This window comes from Barbus barbus, assembly GCF_936440315.1.
Source record: "Barbus barbus genome assembly, chromosome: 22".
In the NCBI taxonomy this organism is placed as follows: Eukaryota; Metazoa; Chordata; class Actinopteri; order Cypriniformes; family Cyprinidae; genus Barbus; species Barbus barbus.
In genome coordinates this window covers 24,104,120-24,131,919 of record NC_136750.1, presented here as the reverse complement: position 1 = coordinate 24,131,919, position 27,800 = coordinate 24,104,120, and the positions used below count along the sequence as shown (strand labels likewise).

The 27,800-nt window shown below is 36.5% G+C and overlaps 2 protein-coding genes across 5 annotated transcripts in view; both read left to right on the top strand.

Moving 5' to 3' along the window:
• Positions 1 to 8,280, top strand: part of LOC306888046 (protein bicaudal D homolog 1-like) — a gene marked incomplete at its 5' end in the record, with an annotated part of 44,937 nt that extends 36,657 nt beyond the window's left edge. Inside the window, 2 exons of one of the 2 annotated variants that reach the window (XM_079446146.1) lie at positions 5,108 to 5,183; positions 6,374 to 8,145. In XM_079446146.1, the coding sequence (XP_079302272.1) occupies positions 5,108 to 5,155 (48 nt within the window). In that variant the 3' untranslated portion in view covers positions 5,156 to 5,183; positions 6,374 to 8,145. Of the gene's footprint in view, positions 1 to 5,107; positions 5,184 to 6,373 lie in introns of both variants that reach the window. The other variant, XM_079446147.1, reaches the window with a different exon arrangement.
• Positions 8,281 to 11,267: 2,987 nt separating this feature from the next.
• Positions 11,268 to 27,800, top strand: part of LOC306888420 (FYVE, RhoGEF and PH domain-containing protein 4-like) — a 46,147-nt gene continuing 29,614 nt past the window's right edge. The window contains exon 1 of one of the 3 annotated variants that reach the window (XM_079446694.1): positions 11,268 to 11,609. In XM_079446694.1, the coding sequence (XP_079302820.1) occupies positions 11,495 to 11,609 (115 nt within the window). In that variant the 5' untranslated portion in view covers positions 11,268 to 11,494. Of the gene's footprint in view, positions 11,610 to 27,345; positions 27,547 to 27,800 lie in introns of those variants that run through there. The other 2 variants (XM_079446696.1, XM_079446695.1) reach the window with 2 other exon arrangements.

Here is a 27,800-nt window from a genome sequence, read left to right as displayed (position 1 = left end):
CTCACGTTCCCAGATCTGCTCCTACTTCCCCCTACCGTTCTCCTGTCCTGGGCTCTCGGCAGGCGTCGCCACGTTCTGTGAGATCTCGCATGCGCTCCAATGTGACTCGGCCTTCGGCTGCTTCAAGAACCTCTCTAGTCCAGCCTGGGACTCCCAGAATTCCTAATGGTGACTCTCAGTAGGTGACGGTTTAAGGACAGACTGGTTTCCATCTGATATGACTGCTTGGAGCATATGATTCAACTCAGGGATAGATTTAGAGACTTTATTACTACTTGAAATTTTAACTAATTCATTCTGAACAGAATTATGTTTTGCCAACTCTAGAAATACACTATCAGTCAAAATGTAGGAATCATTTTTTTTTTGTTTTTGAAATAATTTTCTTATGCTCACCAAGGCTGCTTTTATTTGAAATAATATTATGATATAATTTTTTTATTATTATTTTAATATATTTTTAAATGTAATTTATTTCTGAGATGGCAGACCTGAATTTTCAGTCTTCAGTGTCACATGATCCTTCAGAAATCATTCTAATATGCTGAGTTGCGGCTCAAGAAGCATTTCGTATTATTATCAATGTTGAGAAAAATTGTGCCGCTTAATATTTTCATGGAAACACTACCATTCAAAAGTTTGGGGTAAGCAGTATGATAAAAAAAAAAAAAGTAATAGATTAAATGAATACTTTTATCCAGCAAGAACACATTCAATTTACAATGTTACAAAATAAATTTGTTTCAAATAAATACTGTTCTTTCAAACTTTGTATTCATCAAAGAATCCTGGAAAAAAAAGTATCACAGAATTCACCAAAAAATATTAAGCAGACGTTTTTAACACTAATATTAAGATTTTTTTTCCTGAGCAGCAAATCAGCACATTAGAATGTTTTCTGACTTCTTTCAAAAACATTACAAAATCATAATTATTCCAAACTTTTGACCGATAGTGTACTCGAGTCACATGGCTTTGTGAGATAATGTTGTCTGGGTATAAAAATAAGATTAAATAATAATAAAAAAGAATTGCACTACGCTTAATGTTCCTTTTTGCGGCCTGGGTAAGAAAACTGTTTTTGGTAAACACAGTTTTTGGAATCTGCATCAGTATTTGGATCATGCTGGAAGAATTATTCTATAAAGCAAAACAGGTATTGATTGGTGCATGTCTCTTTTAGAATATAATTTCTGCATGTGCGCTTCCATTTTATGACTTGAAGAAATGGGTGCTGCATACTGCATGCAAAGCAGTTAGTTTGTGTGATGGAGTTTTCAGTTATTTTTGCATTGGCAAACAGCACATCTGACATAACTACAGCTCCATCCACTGGCAACAGTGTGCACTGAAAGACTCACAAGGCTTGATGATTATATTAAGGCCAAAGTAAATGTTCTATTCTTCAAAGTGCTGAAAACTGAAATCATGAGTATTAGCTCATGTATAATCACATTAAACCTATTTTAAAGGTAAATTCAAACTACTTTACTAGCTAACAGAAAATTCTCAGTTGATCCTAACGCACCCTGTATGATAAAATGTGCCAGTGAGAGCTGTTTATTCATGGACACAGCATATGGCAATGCAGGATCTGCCATATGCAAATGCAGGGACGTGTTCTTGCACATGCTGCCTGCTGCCCAGCTACTGCATTTCAATGAGCTTCAGAGCCACATCAAATGTGTCATTCATTATACCATGAGTCATTCTATGGAACCGGTGCCTTTCCAGTTTGATAGGGACCATATTTTGTGATATCTGATTGTTTTTAATACATTTCTGAATCAACATAATGTGTTTAAGTTTTTATCTATTGTATAGTTCCATCAAATTAGATTTATGATTTTTAATGCATTTTAACAGGGTTAAAATGTTAATATACAGTGGATAACAGGATGGACAGTTTTGTCACATTTTAATATGACATTTTAATCCCTTTGCTTGTAGATGTAAAATTGGAAGGTGTGTATTAGATCATTTAATGGTAATTGTTCTGTATTATTACACAGTATATAATATATATATTAATATTCCTATTTTTGTTTGCAAATGATCCGTTTTTTATAGAAAATAAGTGTAAGAATTTAAGATTGGCCCATACTGACAAACATAACAGACCATATTTTATTTTATTTTATTATATTAATTTATTTTATTTACTTACTCGACTAAAAACTATTGATTTTGCTCCACTTAAACATAGAGAAAGTACTGCAACTTTTTATTCACATATATTTTTTTAATGAAAATATAAATATTTGGTAATTTAGCAAGGAGAATGGCAAAAAAAATTAAAAATTAACAAAAAACAGATGACAACTTTTACATCTTACAGTCATTGTTTAAGTGTATATAATATATAATATGTACAGTATTTAATACAAAAAAGGCACTCGTTTTTTAGAATGATGTTCATTTAAGAAGCTGTGGGCCAAAAAGCATTTGACAAGGTCAGCAGTTGAAGGTTGTACAGAACATTATGTTAGCATTGCTCATGCAAGATTGACCGAGATGCAGTTCATACAGATCTGATAGACAGCGGTTACATCACATGCATAGACAAGCCTCTGCAAATCAGAGGTGTTTTTTTCTTCTTCTTCTAGGAGTAATCAGAGATTTCAGTTCGAGTTTAGCTTTGTAATATTGCCGTTTCCTGTGCCTTGCTTAAAGGTGTATGATGTGACTCAGTTGATACATTTGTAAATCATGGAGTTCTACTGTAGTGTAATGGAAACCAGTCTGATCCACTTCACCAGTGTCACCAGGGCCCAGCATTAAGAAATAAAATAGCAGTTGACCATTTTTCCCCTATATGTAAGGAAAGGTTTAACAAAATTGTAATATGTCATAATATGACATAATTTAGATCAAATAAATGCATCACATTCATGAGGTGTAACAGTTATAGTTTCTGATAGTTGTGTTGAAACAGTTTTTTTTTTTTTTACATTAGTGACAGTACCCAGAATCCTAAAAAAAAACTCTTTTCCTGATTATGTCCATAACAGAGCAGTGGATGTGTCCATTTTCTGCCTGTAGTTGTCAGTGTTTCTAGATTTCACAATTATTACAGAATGTGTCAAATGCTGTTTTGCCCATGGTAATCAAAACATATCCCAACAACAGCAGTAGTTTCCTTCTGATTAAAATAAAATAAAATTTAGATGCAATTGTTTACAATATAGAGATGGTTACTAATGCATTTATACAACCAACCGCCCAGTACACCCAAAACACATAGATTGGCTGCAGATAGCAACTCCCAGATAACCACCCACGACACCCCAGAATTACGACAATCAATTTTGCACAAGAACTACTCACACTGGAGTGTGAATGGGAAAAAGAAAAACAAATCTTATTTTTAAAAATGTCTTGTGCTCTTATATGTGCTCTTAGCTAGGCAGCGTCAATGTTTTAGATATTACTTTTTGTCTTGTCAAATGTGTAAATGTATGTGTGTTTGCACGCTCTCATTAACAAAGCAGCAACACTGCATATCATTTGCACTGGACACATACACTACTGTTTCAAATTTGAGCTCAGAAATATTTTTTTAAAGAAATTAATGCTTTATTCAGCATGGACGTGTTACATTGATCAAAATGACAGTAAGGACATTTATAATGTTACAAAATATTTCTATTTAAAAAAAATGCTATTGAATATAAACTTTTTTTCAAAGAAAAACAATGATTTTTTTTCTACAGAAATATTAAGCAGTGCAACTAATAATAATAATTAATGTGAGCACCAAAGCAGCATATTAGAACGATTTCTGAAGGATGATGTGACCAGTGTTGGGGGTAACGCATTACAAGTAACCCGAGTTACGTAATCAGATTACTTTTTTTCAAGTAACTAGTAAAGTAACGCATTACTTTTTAATTTACAAGAAAATATCTGAGTTACTTTTTCAAAAAAGCAACACCAGTTACTTTATATTTACGATTTCTCCCAACATGGGGACAGGAGACTTGTCAGTCAACAAATGGGAAAACAGAGGCGTTGTGTGCTCTGTGTGAACATGTTACTGTAGTTCTACACTAAGTGTGAACGTGCATTAATCTCGCGCGCAAAAACAAAACAAAACAGATTTAGTATTCATCAAAATGAATTAAATCAGTGAAATGCAAACTCAGAATATGGCGCAAACCTGCAATAATTAAATGTTAAATAACAGAAATGTATCTAATCCCATTTTATTAACTGATGCTGACCTTTGATGATCCAGTTCAACCATACGAATAAGCAAAAATAACTTTAGATAAACTAACAATTGTGCTTCATTGTTTTTTTAATTGCTGAAGAGTGTTGAACATTTTTCTCCTGCGTTCGTTCTACTGCACAGACATGAATATTGTTCCTCCAGCTTGAGGTTTATTACACTTTTTGGTGTGAAAGGGCTTTTACATTTGCTGTAAATAGAATTTCTTATATTAAAAACAAACAATCAAGCCCTGCTCATATATAAAAAGTAATACGATAGTAGTACAAAAGTAACATAACGCATTACTTTCCATAAAAAGTAACTAAGTAACGTAATTAGTTATTTTTTTTAGGGAGTAACGCAATACTGTAATGCATTACTTTTAAAAGTAACTTTCCCCAACACTGCATGTGACCCTGAAGACTGAAGTAATGATGCTAAATATAAATCACAACTTACACTTATTTTTATTTTAAAACATAAAACTGGTATTTTCAATTGTAATAATATTTCACAATATTACTGTATTTTTGATCACATAAATGCAGCCTTGGTGAGCATAAGAACTTTTCAAAAACATGTAAAAAATCTGGCCCCAAACCTTTGATCAGTAGTGTATCTCTGTTTAACAAACAGAAGGTGATTCCATCTTGCTTTCCTCCCATCGTTATACCTGCCACTCTTCATGAATGTACACAAATATATGCAGTTGAATGTTTGTAATAATTTTTCTCTCATTCTACATGCTCTCTTTGTTCATTTTAAGTGTGATTCTGCATGAGATGAACACTTAGACCATTGCAGCCATTTCCTTCTCGTCTCTGTCTGTGTTTGTGTCATTAACCCTGACTGTCACACCTCTGTATATCTGTCTAATTTATCAGTCTCTCTTAGATTGTCAGCAGCCTGCTGCCTCAATACCGCCAACCTCCCCACAAATGAGGCGCGGGAGGGCATCCACGGGCCACAGGTAACCCGTCCTTTGGAGGAACTCGCGCTCTACTACTTCCTTCCTCACTCTATTTCTAACAGAAAAAGATGTCACATGTAGGGTCAATGTATTGTTAACAACAGCCACCCACTTGCTCACACTTTTACAATACAATTGATGTACACTACCACCAGACATAAGCTTGTAATAATTAGTGTTTTTCTTGTATTTAAATAAGGTCTCTTATGCTCACCAATGCTGCATTTATTTGATCAAAAAGTAGTAGTGAAATATTATTTCAATTTAAAATAACTTTTTATTTATGTACGTATATTAAAATGTAATTTATTCCCGTGAATCTTCATTACTCCATTCTTCAGTGTCACATGATTCTTCAGAAATCATTTTAGTTTGCTGATTTGGTTCAATTATTATTGCTGCTCCGTTATTTAGCATTTATTTCAGCATTTCTTTGAAATATAAATCTTTTGTAACATTATAAATGGGTTTAATGTCACTTTTAAACAGTTTTAACATTTCCTTCCTGAATTCAAGTATTCATTTCTTTTCCTTCTCTTTTTTTTACATCCTACTTACCTTTTGAATGGTAGTGTATCATGGTTTCCACAAAAACTATTGTTTTCAATATTGTTATTAATGAGAAATGTTTCTTAAGCACCAAATCAGCATATTAGAATAATTTCTGAATCATGTGACACTGATGGCTGAAATAATAGCTGCTGAAAATGCAGCTTTGCCATTACGGGAATAAATTATGCTTTAAAATACATTGGAATTTTGAACAGTTTTAATAATATTTCACAATAATACTGTTTCTATTGTATTTTTTATCAAATAAATGCAGTCTTGGTTTCAAAAACATTTAAAACTGATAATTATTCTAAACTTTTGACCAGTAAGGCATACAAAAAACTGAGATGCCCAGCATCCTTTCATCACCCTCTCATCCCGAGTTGTCAATTATAGACATTCCTTTCGTCCCATACAAATTTGCCTCTTAAAAGCGACTTGCTTTTGCATGTGCCTCTGTGTGTCTGTCAAAAGTTAGTTATTAATGTTTATGTCTGAATTAGTTAATTGTGTTTTTTCTCAGTAACAGTCGCTCCAGTATAATAGGAAACAGGATATGGCGATTTCATTTTACACCTACTCATGGCCACTGTTTCTGTTTTCTCTCCCTTCTGGCTGTGTCCTTTGTTTCTTGGTAGGCCGAAAGTGTTGTTAGCTCTTCAAGAGGACCAGATGACTGCAGCTAACTCCAGACTTCCATGTGATCCTTTCAACTGTCTGGCCCATCATTCTCATCTTTTTGGCCCTTAGCCTCCTGTCATTGGATTCTAACAGTGACCAACCCTCACAGAGATGGGGCATATCAGTCAATCAGACGCTCCTCTCTATGTGTGATCCCAGAGGGGCCCGCCCTAATTTCCCACCCAGTTACTGAAATTGGATGAATTATTCAGTGATGCCTATTGTGAACGCACTAATTATCATCCTGAGTGAGATGAGAGCAAACGGAAGTGGACTGATGTATACTTATTTATCTATTTATTACATTATGTGTTTTTGTTTGTTTATTTTAAAATATGCAATGCGTGTTGTGTCTGTTTTTTGGAAGTCGTGGCCTAATGGTTAGCGAGTCGGACTCGTACTCCAAAGGTTGCGGGTTCGAGTCTCCGGCCGGCAGGGATTGTAGGTGGGAGTAGTGAATGTCCAGCGCTCTCTCCACCCTCAATACCACGACTGAGGTTCCCTTGAGCAAGGCACCGAACCCCCAACTGCTCCCTGGGCGCTGCAGCATAAATGGCTGCCCACTGCTCCGGGTGTGTGTTCACGGTGTGTGTGTGTGTGTTCACTGCTGTGTGTGTGCACGTTGGATGGGTTAAATGCAGAGCACGAATTCCGAGTATGGGTCACCATACTTGGCCGTATGTCACTTCACTTTTTTCTTTCTTCTTTATTTTAATATAATTTTGGATATGAATGCAGTTTTTCTTAAAAATGTGTATTAATTACATCTACCCAGGAGTATTATGGTACGCAAGGTGACTTTCTATCTGTCTCAAAACTAATATTTTCAATCTTTGATGCACAAAAAAGTTTGATAGAAAGATGTGTTTGAAAAGTTGAACAGAGGTAAATGAATTATTGAGAGACATGTACACAATTTTCAAGAAGTAGAAACAATTTTCATTATAACATTTGAGTGACTTTGATTTTGACCTACAAACACACAGTGGTACTACGATTGAGTTTTGCAAATCTCAGCTTTTCTAATGTCATTGCACATGGAATTTGTTTCTTTGTCCTTTTTTTAACAGTTTATTGCAATGCATAAAGATTATATTTTATACCTGAATTCTCTTTTTTATTGCCGAAGTGATGTCAGATAAGTCTTTGAGGACTGAGTGGACATGTAGGCCTAGTTCAGTGCCCGCTGGGCAAAAATCATGTTTGAGGGAGTGGAGTTATAGCTTGAGTGAGGCTTGATCCCAGTGCGCTGCTAAATTTGAACATGGAGTGGGTTTATTATTCTCAGATCTGCTCCAAAAACAGCATACAAGCCCTATTTACTGTATCCCATATTCACTATAGAATCTCTCATTTTCATTTTCTATTGAAGTTGTATCTAACCTTTACCCTGTATAAAAAGCACAGACACATTTATCTATACATTTTCAAACAGGCACAAGATCGTTTTCATGTCCTTTGTGACCCTGGACCACAAAACCAGTCTTAAGTGTAAATTTTTCGAAATTGAGATTTATACATCATCTGAAAGCTGAATAATAGCTTTCCATTGATGTATGGTTTGTTAGGATCGGACAATATTTGTCTGAGATACAACTATTTGAAAATCTGGAATATGAGGGTGCAAAAAAAAAAAAAAATATTGAGAAAATCACCTTTAAAGTTGTCCAAATTAAGTTCTTAGCAAAGCATATTACTAATCAAAAATGAAGTTTTGATATATTTACGGTAAAAAAAAAAATACAAAATATCTTCATGGAACATGATCTTTACTTAATATCCTAATGATTTTTGACATAAAATAACAATCTAAAATTTTGACCCACACAATGTATTTTTGGCTATTGCTACAAATATACCCCAGCGACTTAAGACTGGTTTTGTGGTCCAGGGTCACATTTGGTCATCTGTCCTCCAAATCACACTGTCATTGTACCAGCAGGACAAGGAGAAATTCCAGATGTCATTGTTTTTATACAGCAGCAAACCACAAAAACACATTTTTAGTCTCATTGATTGACTGAAAGGTTATTGATGGGCCTAGATGAAGAATCCATCAGACGCGTCACAAAGTATAACTGTAAACAGACTAAGCTTTGTTCTAGTTCCACAATGGATAATGACATGCAAAGAAGGATATAAGATCAATGGTTTCATTCACAATCTCCCAGTTCTCAGTTTCTGTTCAGTCTAACCCATTCATTTGGTGTTTTAGACTATATTAATTTCTTACTGAGTATTTTCAATGAGACAAGTGCAGTTTCAGTTTTATTGACTACACATTGTGGTATATTTGTTGCCTCTGAATTGAAATTTACTGAATAACACCCACAACGTCACATGGTGTGTACTGGTGAAAGCATGATCTTGCCGCAGGATATTTTTTTGTGTGTGTACAGTCATAAGCCACATACGTTTTTGTGAAATAAAATTTTAAAACTGCATTTGTTGAGTCCTGTCCTGATTATTTGAGAGAAGCTGTGCACACTGTAGTATATCACATTTGTGTTTGCACTTTGGTCTTGTCCAACCAATAAAACGCGTATTGTAATTTGTCGTCTTTAAAATGTATTTGGCAATTTATTTTTAATTTTGTTGCACTTCAATTTTTAATAATAGGTGTTTAGGTGAACAGGTTCAAAAGATTACAATCACTTAAGTGAATCAATCATCTGTATTATTTATTAAATAATATAATTTTGCTTGTTGCAATTTTGTCTAGTTACTGTAAAGTTGTTCAATTCCGATAATCCCAAATACATTATGCAACAGTTAGGCTAATTGGATCATCAATAGTGTCTTCAAGTCAAAATACAGTAGGATGTCAGAACACTGGCTAACCCTACTTAATGTACTTATTCATAGTTATTTTATTTCATAACCTTTGTAGTTTTTGTATAGTTACGGGATGTGCATCTCCATAACTGAGGCCGATGCGATACGCATCTCGATGCATAGCCAACGATACGATACATTGAAGATACATATGAAGCAGGTAGCGATGCGATACGATACACCCCCATTTCGATGCAATGGAAAAAATATGATCGCTTTTATTTCTTTGGTTCAGACAGACAGTGTCTTCTGAATTCTAACGCCTCGAGGCCTGTTTTATAAAACAAGTTTACCAAATAGGCCAGGCTTATTTCAATTAGTCTGACTCACTGTCAAATGATTTGGTTCCATTTCCATAAAACAAATTTAACAAAGATCAACCTCAGTCACTGTGGCTACTTATTCTGGAAAGCTAACCTGGTTAAGGGCAGGCTAACTGTCAGGCTAAGCTGAGCTCACTGACCAATAGGAATGCAATGATATCATCACGGACTCTCTCACATACTGTCATAGCCATGCAGCCTTTCTCTCTGGTTTTATAACAGCTGTATATTTTATAGTTAGAACAGATAGCATTAGAACATTACAATCTAACATTGCTCTTTAAAGCATTAACAATCACTAAACTAAAAGTTAAAATCACTAAATTAGAACTACATTTTAACTGCTATAAGAAACACACATTAACTCATCTGAGCTTAGTAATTAGGACTGTATTAGCTTACATTTTATTTACGCATTACAATAGTCCCGTTACAGTTACTGCTATCATAAAATGCATATTTATTGCGCTCCATCTGTTTTCGTTCCATCAGCAGCGCTCGTCCACTCGCGTAAGCCCACTCCTGACAGCAAAATGGATATATTTGCATGACTTTCTAACATTTACAGATGAAAAATATACTGGTGACCAGTGTTGGGGGTAACGCATTACAAGTAACGTGAGTTACGTAATAATATTACTTTTTTCAAGTAACTAGTAAAGTAACGCATTACTTTTTAATTTACAAGAACATATCTGAGTTACTTTTTCAAAAAAGTAATGCCAGTTGCTTTTTTCCCCATTTATTGACTGACAGTAAGCTGTGTGAACATGTTACTGTAGTTCTAGACTAAATGTGAATGTGCATTAATTCATCCCACTCGCAAAAAAAGATTTATTATTCATCAAAATGAATTAAAACAGTGAAATGCAAACTCAGAATATGACGCAAACCTGCAATAATTAAATATGTTAAATAACACCAATATATCTAATCCCATTTTATTAACCAATGTCTTTGCTGCTGACCTTTGATGATCCAGTTCAACCATACTAATAAGCAAAAATAACTTTAGATAAACTAACAATTGTGCTCCATTGTTTTTTTAATTGCTGAAGAGTGTTGAACCTTCTTCTCCTGCGTTCTACTTTACAGACGCAAATTAAGGTAATATTGTAATGCATTACTTTTAAAAGTAACTTTCCCCAACACTGCATGATGGGACATGTCAGTTGTGCACTGGGGAAAACAAAACGTCTCAAATGCATTAAACAGCACAAATATATTCGCTGTTTGGCATGGTGGATCGATTTGATCCATGATCGATTAAGGGAACACTCCACTTTTTTTTTTAAATAGGCTCATTTTACAACTTCCCTAGAGTTAAACAGTTTCGAGTTTATCAGCATCCACTAGTAATTATATATAAATAAATTAGTTTTTACCTATGCAAATATGTTAGAAACGATACATCGCGATACAAATGCCAACTTGTAGCCGATGCACACTTTTTAAACCGATGCAACGAGTGAATCGGGGAATCTTCCCATAGTTACAGTTCTTCAATGGCAATCCCCTGGCAAGGAGTCAAAATTCGCCACAACACCGCTTTTCTAATTTCATTGGCTAAGCAGTTTAGGTAACGGATTCAAACGATTCGACTCACTGAGATGAATCAATAACTAATGTTTTGATAAAATACAGTAGAAGTTCAGAGCACAGAGGAAATGACTGGACCAATCGTGTTATCAGAGATCTTAGAGGGCGGTGATATGGGCTGATAAAGCGATAATGACTGTGTGCTACTGTAAGAGCCAACGATTCAGAGGAAAACACTAACACAAGCGTCTCGCTTTACTTTTGCGTAACACTACAAAGTTCCTACGGCTTAAGATGTGGACTTAGCCCGAAATGCTGCGTGGACGTAAAACACCCGTTATTTACGTACAAAGGATTAAATTTGTAAATCAAGTATTTTAAATGTTGGAACGAACTAATGAAAACATGAGTGAATTGAGGAGAAACGCTATCCGGAGGAAGTCCAAACCGAAGCAGACAGCAGGTTCGTCGGCGGAGGAATGGCCGGAATCCTCAGGTGAGTGAAGCGGTCAGGTGAGAGCGGATAGTCCGCTCATGGGCTTATTCCTCCTCATGACAAACGTCCAAAACACTGGGTGCATTTGTTTCAGGGATAATTTTGTGTTTGAGTGTTTCTACGCAACTTAAAAAACATAGTTTTGGAACATAGTCAACCTGGAAATATTAGAAGTGGCAACATGTTACAAAATCTCTATCGATTGACACATAGCTCTTCTACGATATAGTATAGCCTATATCGTCACATCATCAACCCATGGTTTTATACCTGCAAAATATTTGCATATTTAATTTATTGTATTACTATTTGATAAACACTTCACATTCTGATAAACATATAGCCTACATGATGCGTAAACACTGTAAAGTTATGGAGGAGGTCCTTTTGGAAAGAATGGTGCAAATTAAAGCCATGAATCCTTTGGTCCTAATCCTGATGGTTCTTTTCATTTCTTAGTTTTAATATAAAAACAGGACTGACAAACTTTTCATGCTCAAATTCATCATCGTGGGTTGCCTTAATCTCTGACAGCACACAAGAGATTTGGCAAAACCTGGAAAATGCATTGGAATACATGCCAGACTCCATTTTCTTCCTGGGAAGAAAGCTCTGTTTGTACTGAAATCTCAGGATATGAGCGTGAACAAGTCCCAACGAGTTGTGTTATAGTGTTTGCAATAGTGACATGTCTCATCTCTGACTCGGTATGAACTGGCCTGCATAATTCTGTAGCTAAAGGATAAGGAATGTACAGTAGTATTGCTGTCATACTGAAGAGTCTATTAGATATATTTTAAATCTATTAGTCAGTATGTGTTTAGGAATAATAATAAGACTACTCTATATGGCACAACACAGCCACTTGTGTAAAAAAAAGTCAATTGGTGCCATAGAGTCCAGTGTGTCTGTTACTGGGTGAATGCCAATGCAGATTTTGCCTTTCAATGACAGCAAAACATTGTGGTTCTTTGGATAATGTTACATAGCAATGCAGTTTTAAGGTTATATGTTTATGTTGCTTAGATTAAGCAAAAAGTAAAAAAAAAATCAACCATTTATTTTCTCTATAATACAGTATTTATCCTTGCGGCTGGCTATTCACTATTGTCAGTCCAGAGAACTCTTATTAATGAGGCTGCAGTGGGTCTCATTTATCCATGAAGTTCCACTTTCTATGCCTGTGAGCTTGACTGAGTCATTCAGAATGAGCAGACTGAGTTACTTTGTTGTTTATGTGATTCAGTGGTTCTACAGCGGTTCTTTGGCATGACTGAGGTGGTATATAGCACCGCTACCATATACAGAACCTGTTAAGCTCCTGTATGGTTCTTCAGCGGTTCTTCAGGGTGCTTAAAGTGCTATATAGCACCACTGCCGTACAAAGAACCTGTTAAGCCCCTTTAAAGGTTCTTTATGAGCCAAAGAACCACTGTTGGTGCTGTTTAGCACTATTTTTGTTGAAGAAATACAATGCAATATGGCACCTCTTATGACTCTACATAGCACCATTTGACAATGGTGCTTTAACGATATGGTATTATATAGCACCAAAAGTGGTTCCCCTATTATTACGAGCCAAGAACCACTTTTAGTGCTATATAGAATCTTTCTTTTTTTTAGTGTGTATATATATTCTATATATATATATATCACTTTTGTAAATTTTATTGGATGCAGCAGACACCAAAATTTGATCTTTGATATATATATATTATTTATTTGGTCTCTCTTTAGATATGTTTCTTAGGCTTCTTTTTGTTGACATTATTGTCTACATTCTCAAACCTCAAGAAATCAGGCTCCAAAGATTTTTTAATGTTGTGTTGTAATCATTGTAATTTGGTTTAATCGTGGTAATCTCTGGAGGCAGATGGTAATTTAGGGAAATGGGAAAAACACCTTTGCTGTTACATATGGAATCACCACCAACTGACAGGAAAAGAAAATCCAGTTTTTCTTTTGCTCTTTGTTTATTAATAAAACAGAATCAAGGAAAGTGTGTACTTTTTAATGTTTTATCAACTAGTGTGTGTGGTTTTGTCTATTTGAATTTGAAAATGCCAACCATGCCTTTGCATTTTCATAAAACATTAAATAAATCTGAAGAAAGTATCAGGCTGCTCTCATATTCAGTTTATTTAGAGTTGATAGTGCACATGAACAGGAAAAAGAACTGGGACCCTTGGGAGCTATTTCCTGCAAAATAAATAAATAAATATAAATAAAATTATAATCGATAGAAACTAGAAATGCTTTCCTCTTTAAACTTTTGGAATTTGAATAACAGAACTATTTTTGGAGTGCACTAACACAAGTGTGTGCTGTTATTAAAGTTAACTATTAATTTTCTGTGATGCATCGCTGAATCCCATGCTTCCTCTGTGACACTGAGTTCAGAGTCAGGTGAGATGGACCTGTTATCGTAACATCATCAGAGCTTATCAGACTTTATTTGGTTGTGATTGGTGTATTCTGCACTAGTAGGGTTGTAGTTTGTGATGTGAGAGAGAGGGCCTATAAATAATTCACGAGACACACCTTCCATTGTCCTCTAGTAAATATTTGAGGGCATCGTGATCCAGCCACAGGAAATGAGACATAATTTAAACTATAACACTGGGATCTAGTCTAAAATAATTAACCTACTGTCATATCAACAAGGAATTGACATTAATACTTTATCTTTAGGTATGTTACTCTAACGGGCTTTTTCGATGCAGATATACTGTACATGTAGAAATATCCAGCAGATGGCAGTATAACACCAAAAAAAAGGATGTGCAACTTCTCATCACTTTGCCTAGAGCAGGGCTGTCCAAACTCGGTCCTGGAGGGCCGGTGTCCTGCAGAGTTTAGCCCCAACCCTAATTAAACACACCTGAAGCAGCTAATCAAGCTCTTACTAGGCATACTAGAAACTTCCATTAAAGTGTGTTGAAGCAAGCTGGAGCTAAACTCTGCAGGACACCGGTAATGTAATTTGGACAGCCCTGATCTAAATTGACACATTAAAGACTTTGTGTTTAGTGTAGCTTCTGCTGTGTGTGTTGATGTTACACAGTAGGTCTTATATATATATATATATATATATATATATATATATATATATATATATATATACACACAAACACAATATACACAGAGATGTCAGTGAGATTTTCTAACAAATGATGCCTTAAATTTATTTAAAATGAAGGATCATGTGAAACTGAAGACTAGAGTAATGGCTACTGAAAATTCTGTGCTATCGTACTGTAGTGTATAGAGATAAATAAGTTAATTTAAGATAATTTACTTGGCATTCACTTGAACACGGCCATCCAAAAAGTGTAGTTTTAAGAAAGACAAAATTAGAAATAACTCCATATTTCCCATGTTAATGTTCAGGGGAGGGGTTAAGGGTTTATTTACATGCATGAGAATGTCCTGTAGGCAAGGTCAATCCGAAATGACGCACTTCCTGTCAGAGAGGGAAAATTTCTACTGGCTCTGATGATGGGAGGGTGAAGTCCTATCTTGCCTATTGTGATGAACACAATGCACAGCAGACAGGGGTGTTGCAAGGTCTTGTGTTAGTCATATCAGACAGTAGTTTGGTAATTTGGTTTAAAAGATTGTCTAGGTCTGGTGGTGAGAAATCAGGAACATACTTTAAAGGGTGTAGGATTTTAAAATCCAACTCTCTATAATTCCCTTCGCTTAATTTGTCTTCCTGACCATAGAGACTTCAAGACCCTAGATGATTGATTTCACCCTTAGTTGACTCAAGTCTGCAGGTCAGATCTCTGCATTGTTTACCTATGAGAATTACTGTGGCAGTAATAGTAATGGAGCATTAGGTAACACACTTCTCCACCCCGGGCAGTCCTGCACATTCCCTTTTCCTCTTGATCAACTTGGCAAACACTGCAAAGGTTTGGAGTTTCCTGACTTTTTTTGTGTGGGAGGGAATGAGAGAGGAAGTGGCAATACAGTGGATATTTTTGTCCATTCTTCATCTACAGGAAGCCGGGCTTCACTTTCTCCCCCTGCTTTCTCGTCAGTCTTTTTGTGGAACCCCTGGATTCTGCCCTGCACTTCCATCAGTGTCTTTAACTCATTTTCTCTGTTGAAAATGTCGCTGATGGACAGTGATGGATTGTCTGGGCTCTGGCCTCAGGAAAGCTCTCCTCCACCGCACTGCCTCCGGTAGGTGATCCAACGGTTCTCACTTTAATGAGCTTCAGCATGCCAGCAATGAGAAGTTTCACCGTGACTCTTGGAAAGAAAGTAGCGGTTGTTTGTCAGAGAATGGAGAGGAGGCTGTTGAACAAACTCTGATTCTCACCCAGTTGAGATCTAAAAATTAATCTGTTGATGAGTAGGAAAGCTGCATTCATGTAATCACAAAACAGCATATCATGGGGAATGGATTGAGAAAAATGAAGCATCGTCGGAAGTATTGGTTTTGGCCAACTAAAGGTAATGTTCAGTTTCAGTAATTGTTCACGAGTTGGTTGTCAACATAGTATGATGTTACATTTGGGGAGTGAATCTGTGTTAAAGGGATAGTTCACCAATAAAATAAAATACTGTCATTTATTTACTCATGTTGTTTCAAAATGCAAAGAAGCATGTTTTGATAAATTACTTTTTTTTCCTTCTTACATTTTTGACTTTCATTGTATGGACAAAACTCTTAAACATTCTTCAAAATATCTTTTGTCTTCTGCAGAAGAAAGAAAGTCCTACAGGTATGAAATGACATAAGGCTAATCTATTTTTAGGTGAACTACCTGTATCTTTTTAAATTGGTGCATGTAAAGAAAGTGTGCCACCTGTCTGGAGAAGAAAAATTGTGAACAGAAAGATCTATCACAGAAAGATTGTGAACAAAAAAAGCAGAATAGATCCACAAAATGTGTTAATTTTCTACCCATTTTAGTCCACATTTTTGAGTGAATCAGCATATAAAGTAAAAAATAAATAAATATTTATTGGATTGTGAGAGGGTTAAACGTATAAGGGATTGGTGACATCAAGGAAAGTCTTTTCAGAAATGGAACTAATCCATTTTAGAAACAATATTATTTATTTATTTAGTCATTTAGCAGACGCTTTTATCCAAAGCGACTTACAAATGAGGACATAAGAAGCAATCAAAACCAACAAAAGAGCAACAACGTGCAAGTGCTATTACAAGTCTTGATTAGCCTAACGCAGTACAGATAATTATTATTATTATTTTATTTTTTAAATAAAAAGACATATAGAGAAAATAAAATTAGAATAGAGAGTGCTAGATTTAGAGGGTCAAGTAAAGATGGAACAGATGAGTTTTTAGCCGTTTCTTGATGATGGGTAAGGATTCGGCTGCTCGGATTGAGTTGGGCAGGTCATTCCACCAGATGGGAACAGTTAATGAAAAAGTCTGTGAAAGTGTTTTTGTGTGTCTTTGGGATGGTACAATAATGCGTCGTTCACTTGAAGAACACAAGCTTCTAGAGGGCACATAAGTCTGAAGTAATGCATTTAGGTAAAGGGGTGCAGAGCCAGTGGTGGTTCTGTAGGCAAACTTTAATTCCTTGAATTTAATGCGAGCAGCTATTGGTAGCCAGTGCAAATTGATGAACAGAGGTGTGAAGTGCGTTCTTTTCAGCTCATTAAAGATTAATCTTGCAGCGGCATTTTGGATTAATTGTAGAGGTTTAATAGAATAGGCTGGAAGACCTGCCAAGAGAGCATTGCAATAGTCAAGTCTGGACAGAACAAGAGCCTGAACAAGGAGTTGTGTTGCATGTTCTGATAGAAAGGGCCTGATCTTCTTAATATTGTATAATGCAAATCTGCAGGACCGGGCAGTTTTAGCAATGTGGTCTGAGAAATTCAGTTTATCAACAATCACAACTCCAAGGTTTCTGGCTGTTTTTGAAGGAGTTATGGTAGATGAGCCTAACTGGAAGGTGAGATTGTGATGAAGCGATGGGTTAGCTGAAACTACAAGCAGTTCTGTCTTAGCTAGGTTGAGTTGAAGGTGATGGTCCATCATCCAGCAAGAAATGTCTGTTAGACACGCTGAGATGCGAGCAGCTATCGTCGGATCATCAGGATGGAATGAGAGGTAGAGTTGAGTGTCATCAGCATAGCAGTGATATGAAAAGCTATGTTTCTGAATGACAGAACCTAGTGATGCCAGGTAGACAGAAAAGAGAAGTAGTCCAAGAACTGAGCCCTGAGGCACCCCAGTAGCTAGATGTTGCGACTTGGATACCTCACCTCTCCAAGATACTTTGAAGGACCTATCAGAGAGGTAAGACTCAAACCACTGGAGTGCGGTTCTTGAGATGCCCTTTCTCAATAGGGTTGACAAGAGGATCTGATGGTTGACTGTACAGTGAATGTGTGAATTTCTGGTCATGCAATTGTGAGAGGAGTATTGCATGCATGCAACAGATGTGTTCATCAGTGTTTCTTAATAGTTACACGGTAATCCGAGCTGTTTTCCGCTGGCTGGTTTGTACTGAAACTCAGTTTTTTGTTGAAATAATGCCTGCAGCTGTTTCAGGGCTAATCCAGGCACCCCATTCTCTCTCTTGCACACCATCTTGTCCCGCCCCCCTAAACTAACTCATAAGCTTCTTTCCACTAATCTAAACCTCCATTGACTTATTGCTGGCTGGGGGCCCAGACATCAGTTGTCTGGTTTATTTTTTCAGCCATATTATAGACAAAACTTCTCACTATGTTTGCAATAATAAACTTTGGTAGGTTTGTACAAATAAGGCTTAACATGACCTCAATTTATGTTCACAGATGAGGAGTATAAAGTAGGAATGAGGGTGTTTATGTAGTTGTCAGACTTTAGTGTCCTCAACATCATCAAGTGGAAACCACTCACAGATGTTTATGTGACCTACATAAACACCACTGTTTAAGTGTTTATGCGAGTGAATGCACTGCTGCCTTGTTTATAATAATTTCATCATTACTAGTACAGCACATACTTGAATTTGCAGGTCTAATATTCCTTTGCATAATGGTAGGATGGTGGCACATATGTTAGACTGTTCATATGAGGATTGTGTCCAAAATCAGTTACCAACCCAAGCAGAAGAAAAGCACACGTCTCTTGAGATCTGGGAAACAACACTCATGAGTCCTCCAACTGTTCTGCTTGGCAGGAACTACTGGCCCATTATTTTGCGTGTTTATATTGTGTTGTGGGTTTGTAAAGGACTGGTCATGGCCTATTTTAAGAACCACAGTTTATTTTCTCTCTCTCTCTCATCTGTTAGGAAGGAAGAAACTGTTAAAGTATTTATTTATTTAGAATGCTTTTACACTAAAAACATGAGAGCTTTTCATATTGATTAATTAATGCATGATCTTATAAACCTTTTTAGAGGGTTCTGGGAATAAAATCTCTGGGCCCTCCCTGACTCCTCCGGACAGCACGCCAAATATGCTTACTTATTGTTCAATCATATTATATGTTTGTGCGAACTCGTGAATAATGGATTTGCTTCTTACAAACACAGATTTTAACTTTAGCTGATGGACTGAAGTGACATGGATTACTTGTGGATTATTGTGATGGTTTTATCAGATGTTTGGACTCTCTTGCTGACGGCACCCATTCACTGCAGAGGATCAATTAATGGGCTTGTGAGCTAATGCTATTTTTTTTCCAAAACTGTCAAGATGAAAAACAAACTCATCTACATCTTGGATAGCCTGAAAGTGAGTAACTTTTAAGCAAATTTTCATTTTCGGCAACTATTCATTTAAATAGATCCACCAATCAGAGAAGTGACCGTTAAAATGGAATCCACTCTATCCACACCTAAAGCATTGTGAATTATGTAAACAGAGACTTGCTAGACTTTCAAACAGCTTGTGTAGTATTATATTTCGATATCTGTTTGTATTTAAATATTTTGCAATGTAGTTGATTAAAAATTTAATTTACGAAGTATTATATTGTACCATCATTACTAATCCTATTACATCATCCCCAGTGGTTCCTGGGATTAGTAGTTCTTTCCCTTTACTGAATACATTTGTAGTCATATCAGTCCTGATTTTTAAATACCTTTTAGCTTTAAATCAAATATTAAATCATCCTGTTGGTTGGCTTGACGAGGCTTAGTCTTTAGAGAAAAGAAATGGCTCCAATGCTGTTTAAAAAGATTGATGGTCAGTATGCTCTGTTGCTCTGTTTAGGATGCTTTTAAATGTTTGGTCAACCACAAATGCAAATGTTTTGCTGGAGGAGAGGCCTGCTCTCTGCTTTTTGAAAACTTGTTATTAAATGCTTTCATGCACCTGAATAATTACATCACATCCTTCCCATACAACTTCCCTTCATAGTTCCTGAGCCATGATGACACCCCATTTTCTGACATTTTCCTTCTATTTCATTGTTACACTGTTTTTAGTGTTTGTTAGTTTGTTTTTGTAATGGCATTTGTGCTGAAGCGCAATATGCATGTGGAAGTCCCTTCTGGAATGAAGTCTTTTTTCTTTCTTTTTTTTTCAGCAATCATTTTCTTTTTGCAATCATTTTCTATAGATTTTTACATTTATATACTTGCTTGATGTGTCTATTATTTCACTTATTCTCATTTTGTTTAACTTTTTATATGCATAGTTCATATACGTTTTTATTTTTTTATACTTTTAAAACCTAATACTTATTTAATACTTACTATATACAGTCTCATTTTATTACTGTTATATAAAATATGAAAATAAACAAATGAGCCTGATTGTCCAGCAGGGGACAGTGTTGCTTTGACACTCATGTACAGAAGCCTGTGAAGTCTTCAATAACTCACTCACTGCACTGCTATTCACATAATCATTATAAAAGAATGCTTCACAAAACTCAGTGCCCAAAATAAGTGACAAGTGTGTGCTGCTTTGTCTGTGTGTAGGCTACTTGTTCTCCAAGTGTGTAGTATATTGTATGCATGTGTGTGTGACTAGTACAAATGAGATTTGTGTATTATTACACTATTTCTTAAAGAGGAGACTAGCTATATTGCGAGTGTCAGCTCTGTTTTCCCTGGTTTTTTCTGAGCCAAGTTGGACGGCAATGAGGAACATTTTCATCAGCTTTCGGCACTCACACCCACACAAAACAGTTTGACAGGAAATCTGAACTAGCCTGTTTGTGTTGTTATGCACACTGAGATGGTATTTTGGTGGTGCTGTGAGTTTATAACAAGGACAGGAAGGGCTTTTTTCTCAATAATAATGCACCCGTTTTAAGAACACAAACACCCACACCTGCCCTCATTAAATCTGTACAGTGTACAGTTTACAGATTCAGTGACTCAACTCAGTGACCCAAGTCATTTCTTATCTGTATCAATACCATGAACACAGAATCAGAATCAGAATGAGAACGAGCTTTATTGGCCAGGTATGTTTACACATACAAGGAATTTGTTGTTGTGACAGAAGCTCCACAGTGCAACAGAAAGACAGCAACAGGACTGGACACAGATAATAAAAGAATAATATACAAATATCCAAATAGGCAATGTACAAAGCAGCAAAAACACAATATATAATATAGACAACTATGTATGTACAGGTCAAGTATGTGCAAATTGGAAATTTAGAAAAAGTGGTTTTACAGCAATTACTTGCATTTGTATATTAAAATTATATTTTAGAAATGTTTCAATCTGGGTTTAAGGTGGCTCACAGTACAGAGTCGGCACTACTGAAAGTTTTCAACGATATTTTCTTAGCGTTAGATAAGGGAGACTGTGTTATTCTAGTATTATTGGATCTTAGTGCGGCTTTCGACGTGATAGATCATGAAATTCTCATCCGGCACCTTGAAAATCTGGTAGGCCTGAAAGGCACGGTCTTGACATGGTTTCAATCTTTTTTTAAGCGATAGATATTTCTCAGTTAATTATGGGGATGCAATTTCAAAGAAAAGACTATTATCATGGGGGGTCCCACAGGGATCAATTCTCACTCCCACATTGTTTTCTTTATATCTACTCCCCTTAGCATTTTTAGAAAGCATGGAGTATCATTCCATTGCTTTGCTGATGACACCCAATTTTACCTGCCACTTAAACACCCAACTAAATCTTTGGCTTCCCTCTTAGCGTGTTTAGACAATATAAAAAATTATCGATTGAGGTTATTGTTTTTGGCCAGCCAAAAGACTCTACTATATCATTTTTAGATGTAAGCCCATTGGCACCATATTTTAAAACATCGGTAAGAGATTTAGGTTTTCAAATTGATAATAATTTAAAAATGGAAAAACAAATAAATTCTGTGGTACGTGCTTGCTTTTATAATTTGCGTCTCATAGCTAAAACCAAAAATTTCTTGTCAAATGCAGACTTCGAAAGAGTCATTCATACATTTGTTTTGTCACGTCTTGATTTTTGCAATTCGCTGTATGGGGGCATCTCCGCTGCATCCTTGGCTCGATTACAATCAGTCCAGAATGCGGCAGCGAGGCTTCTAAAAAGGGTAAAGTAATTTAGAGCTTTCTCAGTAATGGGGCCTGAGATTCTGGAATGAGTTGCCGCTATATATCAGGTCTGCTAAATCTCTGTCAACGTTTAAGAAACTTCTGAAAGCTCACTTTGGGGTGGCAGCTTATGGGAGTTAAACTATGGGATTGTCAGATTGTTTATGTGTGTGAAGTTGTTTTGGTTGTTTGCTTTTATGTAAAGCACTGTGGGTAACCCCTGGGGTTCTTATGGTAGTGCTATATAAATAAATAAACTAAACTAAATTAAATTAGAAAAGAGAAATAAAATAAGTGAGTGTGGTGAATGGATAATGTATTATAGTTGTGTGTTCCACGTTTATTGTTGAGTGTTCATGAGATGGATTGCCTGAGGGAAGAAACTGTTCCTGTGTCTGGTTGTTCTGGTTCTCAGAGCTCTGTAGCGTCGACCAGACGGTAACAGTTCAAAGAGGGAGTGTGCTGGATGTGAGGGGTCCAGAGTGATTTTACCAGCCCTTTTTGCTCACTTTGGCTAAGTACAGTTCTTGGAGAGTGGGGAGGGTTGTACCAATGATTCGCTCAGCAGTCCGGACTACTCTCCGTAGTCTTCTGAGGTCAGATTTGATAGCTGAGCTGAACCAGACAGTTATTGAAGTGCAGAGGATGGATTCAATGATGGCGGAGTAGAACTGTTTCAGCAGCTCCTGTGGCAGGTTGAACTTCCTCAGCTGGCGAAGGAAGTACAACCTCTGCTGGGCCTTTCACAGATAGATGAGATGATAGATGAATGGATTGATTGGTTTAGTTGGATTTGATCTTTAAAGAACTGAAAATACCAGGTTCATGACTTCCAAAATGCTATCATTATGATCAGTCAGCAGCTGTTAGTGAGAGTTATTGATATGTGCAAATGTGCAAGAAAGATATACTGTATTATATAACCTTTAAAAGCACTTTTTATGAAAACATATCTGTTTCATCTCCTGGGTTTACATGCTGAAAAACACCAAACCTTCAGAGTTTCCTTTATATAAATATTGTGCGGTTGAGCAAGCATTTCCTGCCAGATTTGTCACATCCAGGTGGAAAAAGTCAAAAACTTTTTTTTTCTTTACTGTATTTTCTTCAGATAATCAGTTTGCTCAGGTATAAAAGTGTTATTTGAACTTAAATCCAAGATTTTAGGTCTTAAACTTGCATATAGTTCATACATTTGCCCCCATTTTTGTTCATTCTTATACGTACTTGCAGTTTATTAAAATGTATTAATATATTTGCTTGTCTATATGATAATAATATGGTTGAGAAATACCAACCCTTCAGGGTTTCATATATAACAAGATTAGGAGGCTAGAATATATTTAGAGAGCTACAGTAGAATTGAAGCTAGAAAGGTTTAGACTCATTTAGGAGGAAAATATATATTTTTAAAAAATACCAAATGTTTCTTCAGATAAGCCAGTTTCTCAGGTATAAACTCAGTTTGCTGGTTTCATTTGCATGATCTTGGGTGGATGGATGGATGGATGGATGCAGGGAAGGATAGACAAAAACACAAATAATAATATATATAAAAATATACAAAATTTAGATTATATGCATTTTATATATAATATAAGTAGTATAATAATATACATTTTACATAAATATATTCAAAAGATTTGATTATTAAAATGATATATTTTTATTTATAGATTCCTATTGAATATATTAGTACACTCATTGTGGACTAAATCCTGTCGACTAAGAGCAGTATGTCAAAGGAGCATTCAGAAGCATCTATAGGGAATGATGGCAGTGTAAAAGACATGACCTGAGGCTTCATTGACAACAAGTCACGTAAGGGGAGGAGAGTACTGAACATGTATTGATGGAATGAGGAGATAAGGGCAGGAGTGTGAGGGAGCTGAGAGTGGGGGAGTCGGGAAATGTGTTGTGTGCGTTTGCTGTGATGTGACCTTAATAAAGTGTAGTTGTCAAAGGGCAAGAATGGTGGCGAACATTTGCGTGTGAGGAGTGAGAAGTCAGACGAATGATTGAAAACAGAGAGGGACTACAAGAAGAAGTGTGACTTGAAAGTGGTCAGGAGTGTTTAACCTGACTGGTCGAATTAGCACGAGGGTCATCACACCGAGGCATATGACAGAAATAATTACGAGGCTTATTATAAGCTATATTATTTATTATATTATTATATTATTTGACTATAATAGGCAAATGTTGAAGTGTAATTCTGTGCATGTACATTTGAAGGCATGTTGGGAATTCAGTATGATGCTGTCACCTCAGGCTATTAGGCTTGGCTTTACTGATCACAGAGCAACTGTCAGAATCAGAAACCAGAATAAATAATTCAAATTTAAAAACAGTCTAAATGAGAAGTGAAAAAATGTGGCTGGCACTTTTTAAAGGCTCTGTTTAGTTTCTTTTTTGGCATCATTGCTTTATAATGCTGTTGTGTGAAACGGTACACAATCTGATTTTCTGTAAATGTGGAAAAACAGGAAGTACTGTAAATGACACTTATTCCAATGGACTCAGGATTGTAGAGAGCATAGACTTTTGAATAATAATAAAAAAAAACTTTAGATATTTGTTGGTAGACATATAATGTTGATATTAATTATCCTTTATCCTTAGCATGGACACATTTGTTGTGTGTGTACATATTGAGAAAAAATATATATATGTGTATGCATATGTGTGTTTGTGTGTGTGTGTGTGTGTGTGTGTGTGTGTGTGTGTGTGTGTGTGTGTGTGTGTAATATTCAAGTGAAAAAGATTTAATATTTAGTTGCAAATCCTTTGCTTTTAATAACTGCATCAAGCCTGTGACCCATTGACATCACCAAACTTTTGCATTCTTCTTTTGTGACGCTTTTCCAGGCTTTCACCGCAGCCTCTTTCAGTTTTGGGGGGTTACTCCCTTCAGTCTCTTCTTTAGCAGGTAAAATGCACACTCTACAGGGTTTAAGTGTGGAGATTGACTTGGCCAGTCTAAAACCTTCCACTTCTTGCCCCTGATGAACTCCTTTGTTGTTTTGGCACTATGTTTTGGGTCATTATCTTGCTGCATGATGAAGGATCTCCCGATCGGTTTGGTTGCATCTTTCTGTAAATTGTCAGACAAAATATTTCTGTAGATTTCTGAGTTAATTTTGCTGCTGCCATCATGTGTTACATCATTAATGAAGATTAATGAGCCTGTCCCAGAAGAAGCGATGAAAGCCCAAGCCATTACATTACTTGTGTAATGTGTACTATAATGTACACCTGTGTACACTGTGTTTTTAGATGAGCTTGTATGTTTGGGATCATGAGTAGATCCTTTCTTTCTCCAAACTTTAGCCTTTCCATCACTTTGGTCCATAAAATCAGTCCATAAAACCTTGTCCCAGAATTTTTGAGGCTCGTCTCCTATTCGTCTTGCTAATGAATGGTTTGCATCTTCTGGTGTAGCCTCTGTACTTTTGTTCATGAAGTCTTCTGCGAACAGTAGATTGTGATACCTTCACTCCTGCCCTCTGGAGGTTGCTGCTGATGTCACTAACAGTTGTTTTAGGGTCTTTCTTTACAGCTGTTTCTGTCATCAACTGCAGATGTTTTCCTTGATCTACCCGTTGAGGTGTTACTTAGTACACCAGTGGTTTCTTTCTTCCTCAGGAGATTCCAAATGGTTGTACTTGCTATTGCCAGCGTTTGTGCAATGGTTTGATTGATTTTTCATCTTCTCTCAGCTTCACAATTGCTCGGTTTTCACCCATAGACACCTCTCTGGTTTTCATGTTGGTTACACGTTTAACTAACTATAAATGCAGTCTGCACGGATCTGAAACTGAGCGCAGACATACAGTACTATTCATTGTTTGAATAATCAATTAATAGGACACACCAGGGCAACAAAACACACGTTCCAATACTTTTGGTAGCATGAAAAATGGGTGGGTTCAAACCAAAGGTGCTATCTTCTAAGTTGTGTATCAGATCCAGATGAAAATACCTGTAAATAAAAGATGAAATGTTAATCTCTCATCTCATATTCATATTTTGATGTCAAAGCCAAATGTTTACAGTTTACAGCAAAAATAAAGGAATTGGCCTTACTGTTCCAATACTTTTGGAGGGCACTGTGCATATATATATACATACACACACACACACACACACACAATACTTTACCTACTAAATTATTTAATTGGATATTTTATCATTTTTTAGCAGTATGTCAAAGGAGCATTCAGAAGCATCTATAGGGAATGATGGCAGTGTAAAAGACATGACCTGAGGCTTTATTTACAACAAGTCACGTAAGGGGAGGAGAGCACTGAACATGTATTGATGGAATGAGGAGATAAGGGCATTATACTCTAATATATACAATAACTGTAATGGGTATTATTACTTTCTGAAAATCAAACAGTATTTCATGATTTTTTTATTCTGAACACCATAATTGTGTGTTGGTAATAACTCCCTTATTCAATGTACTGTGGACGTATCATAGTAAAATAATACAATGTTATACTTTGATATATATAACCATATTCATATTCATACCTTCACATGGTAGGTCCATGTCAAGAATACCCATTCTAAAATATCCAATCCAAAATCCCATTTTATTACCACAGTACTTTGTTTTTGTATATAGAAGAGTTACATTTTCCCTATTGGCTTTGTTTTATCATCCGAAAGTGTGAGAATATTGTAGGTGGTGACAGTGCCATCCTTCCCCTTCCCCCACAAATCACTGACGCATCTGTATTCCTCCTCAGTCTCCCATGTGGCACTTTCCTTTCATCACATGACCGGTGCGTGCCCTCCAATAGCATCAGCCTCATTTTCACCCCTCCGCTGAATTACAGCGATACGTGGACTCCAGTGACCCGACCAATCAGAGGAGAAAAGCTGGCATTCTCCAAATATCATACCCACTCATCAATATTCCTCAAGTTTTTTTTTTCTTTTGAGCCGCACCCCACCCCTTTATCCTGAACCCCCCACCCCCACCCCCTGTTTGTTGGCCCACCCCTCCGGGAACAAAATAGGGGTAATTGTACATGCAACACACACTCATTGGCACATAAAGACGGACAGACAAGAGCTTGTGGCGTTTCCCTGCCATATGCCGTCCCTCCTCTGGAATGTGATTATCCTCAGTGGAGAGAAAAACAGGCTGAACGGAAAACACAGTGTGCGGGGGAAGCAAGCAAGGGGGAATAGAAGGAGGAGGAGGAGGAGGAGCAGTAAAGCAAGTGTAGAGACAGTGTGAGAGAGAGAGAGAGAGAGAGAGAGGGAGGAAGGATGGAGGATGCGGAGTGTGTGGCGAAACGGCTTGAGAGGGAAGGTTCATGAGAGGGCTCTTCAGTCTGGCATGATTCTCTGGATAAGGACGACGGAACTGAACTGAAGTAGAAATCTCACACACACACAGCTGCTGTTTCCAATCTGACGAAGACTCAGGTAGGTGGTGTTACTTCACATGTAAAGATCGCCGCTGCTGACCACATTCAAGAAGGGCTGTGGCTCTTGAAGCTCTTTAGGTTTATTGCAGAAGACTGTACGGTTTAGTCTTAACTATTTTAACCGTTGAATAGAAACCTGCTGTTTTGTACATTAGAGCATGTTTATGTGTGACGTTTTGTCTAGGAAGATGCATATTTAACTCTGCAGACTCTGAAGCAGCAGTGTGTCTGTATGTGGGTGGATTTGAACGG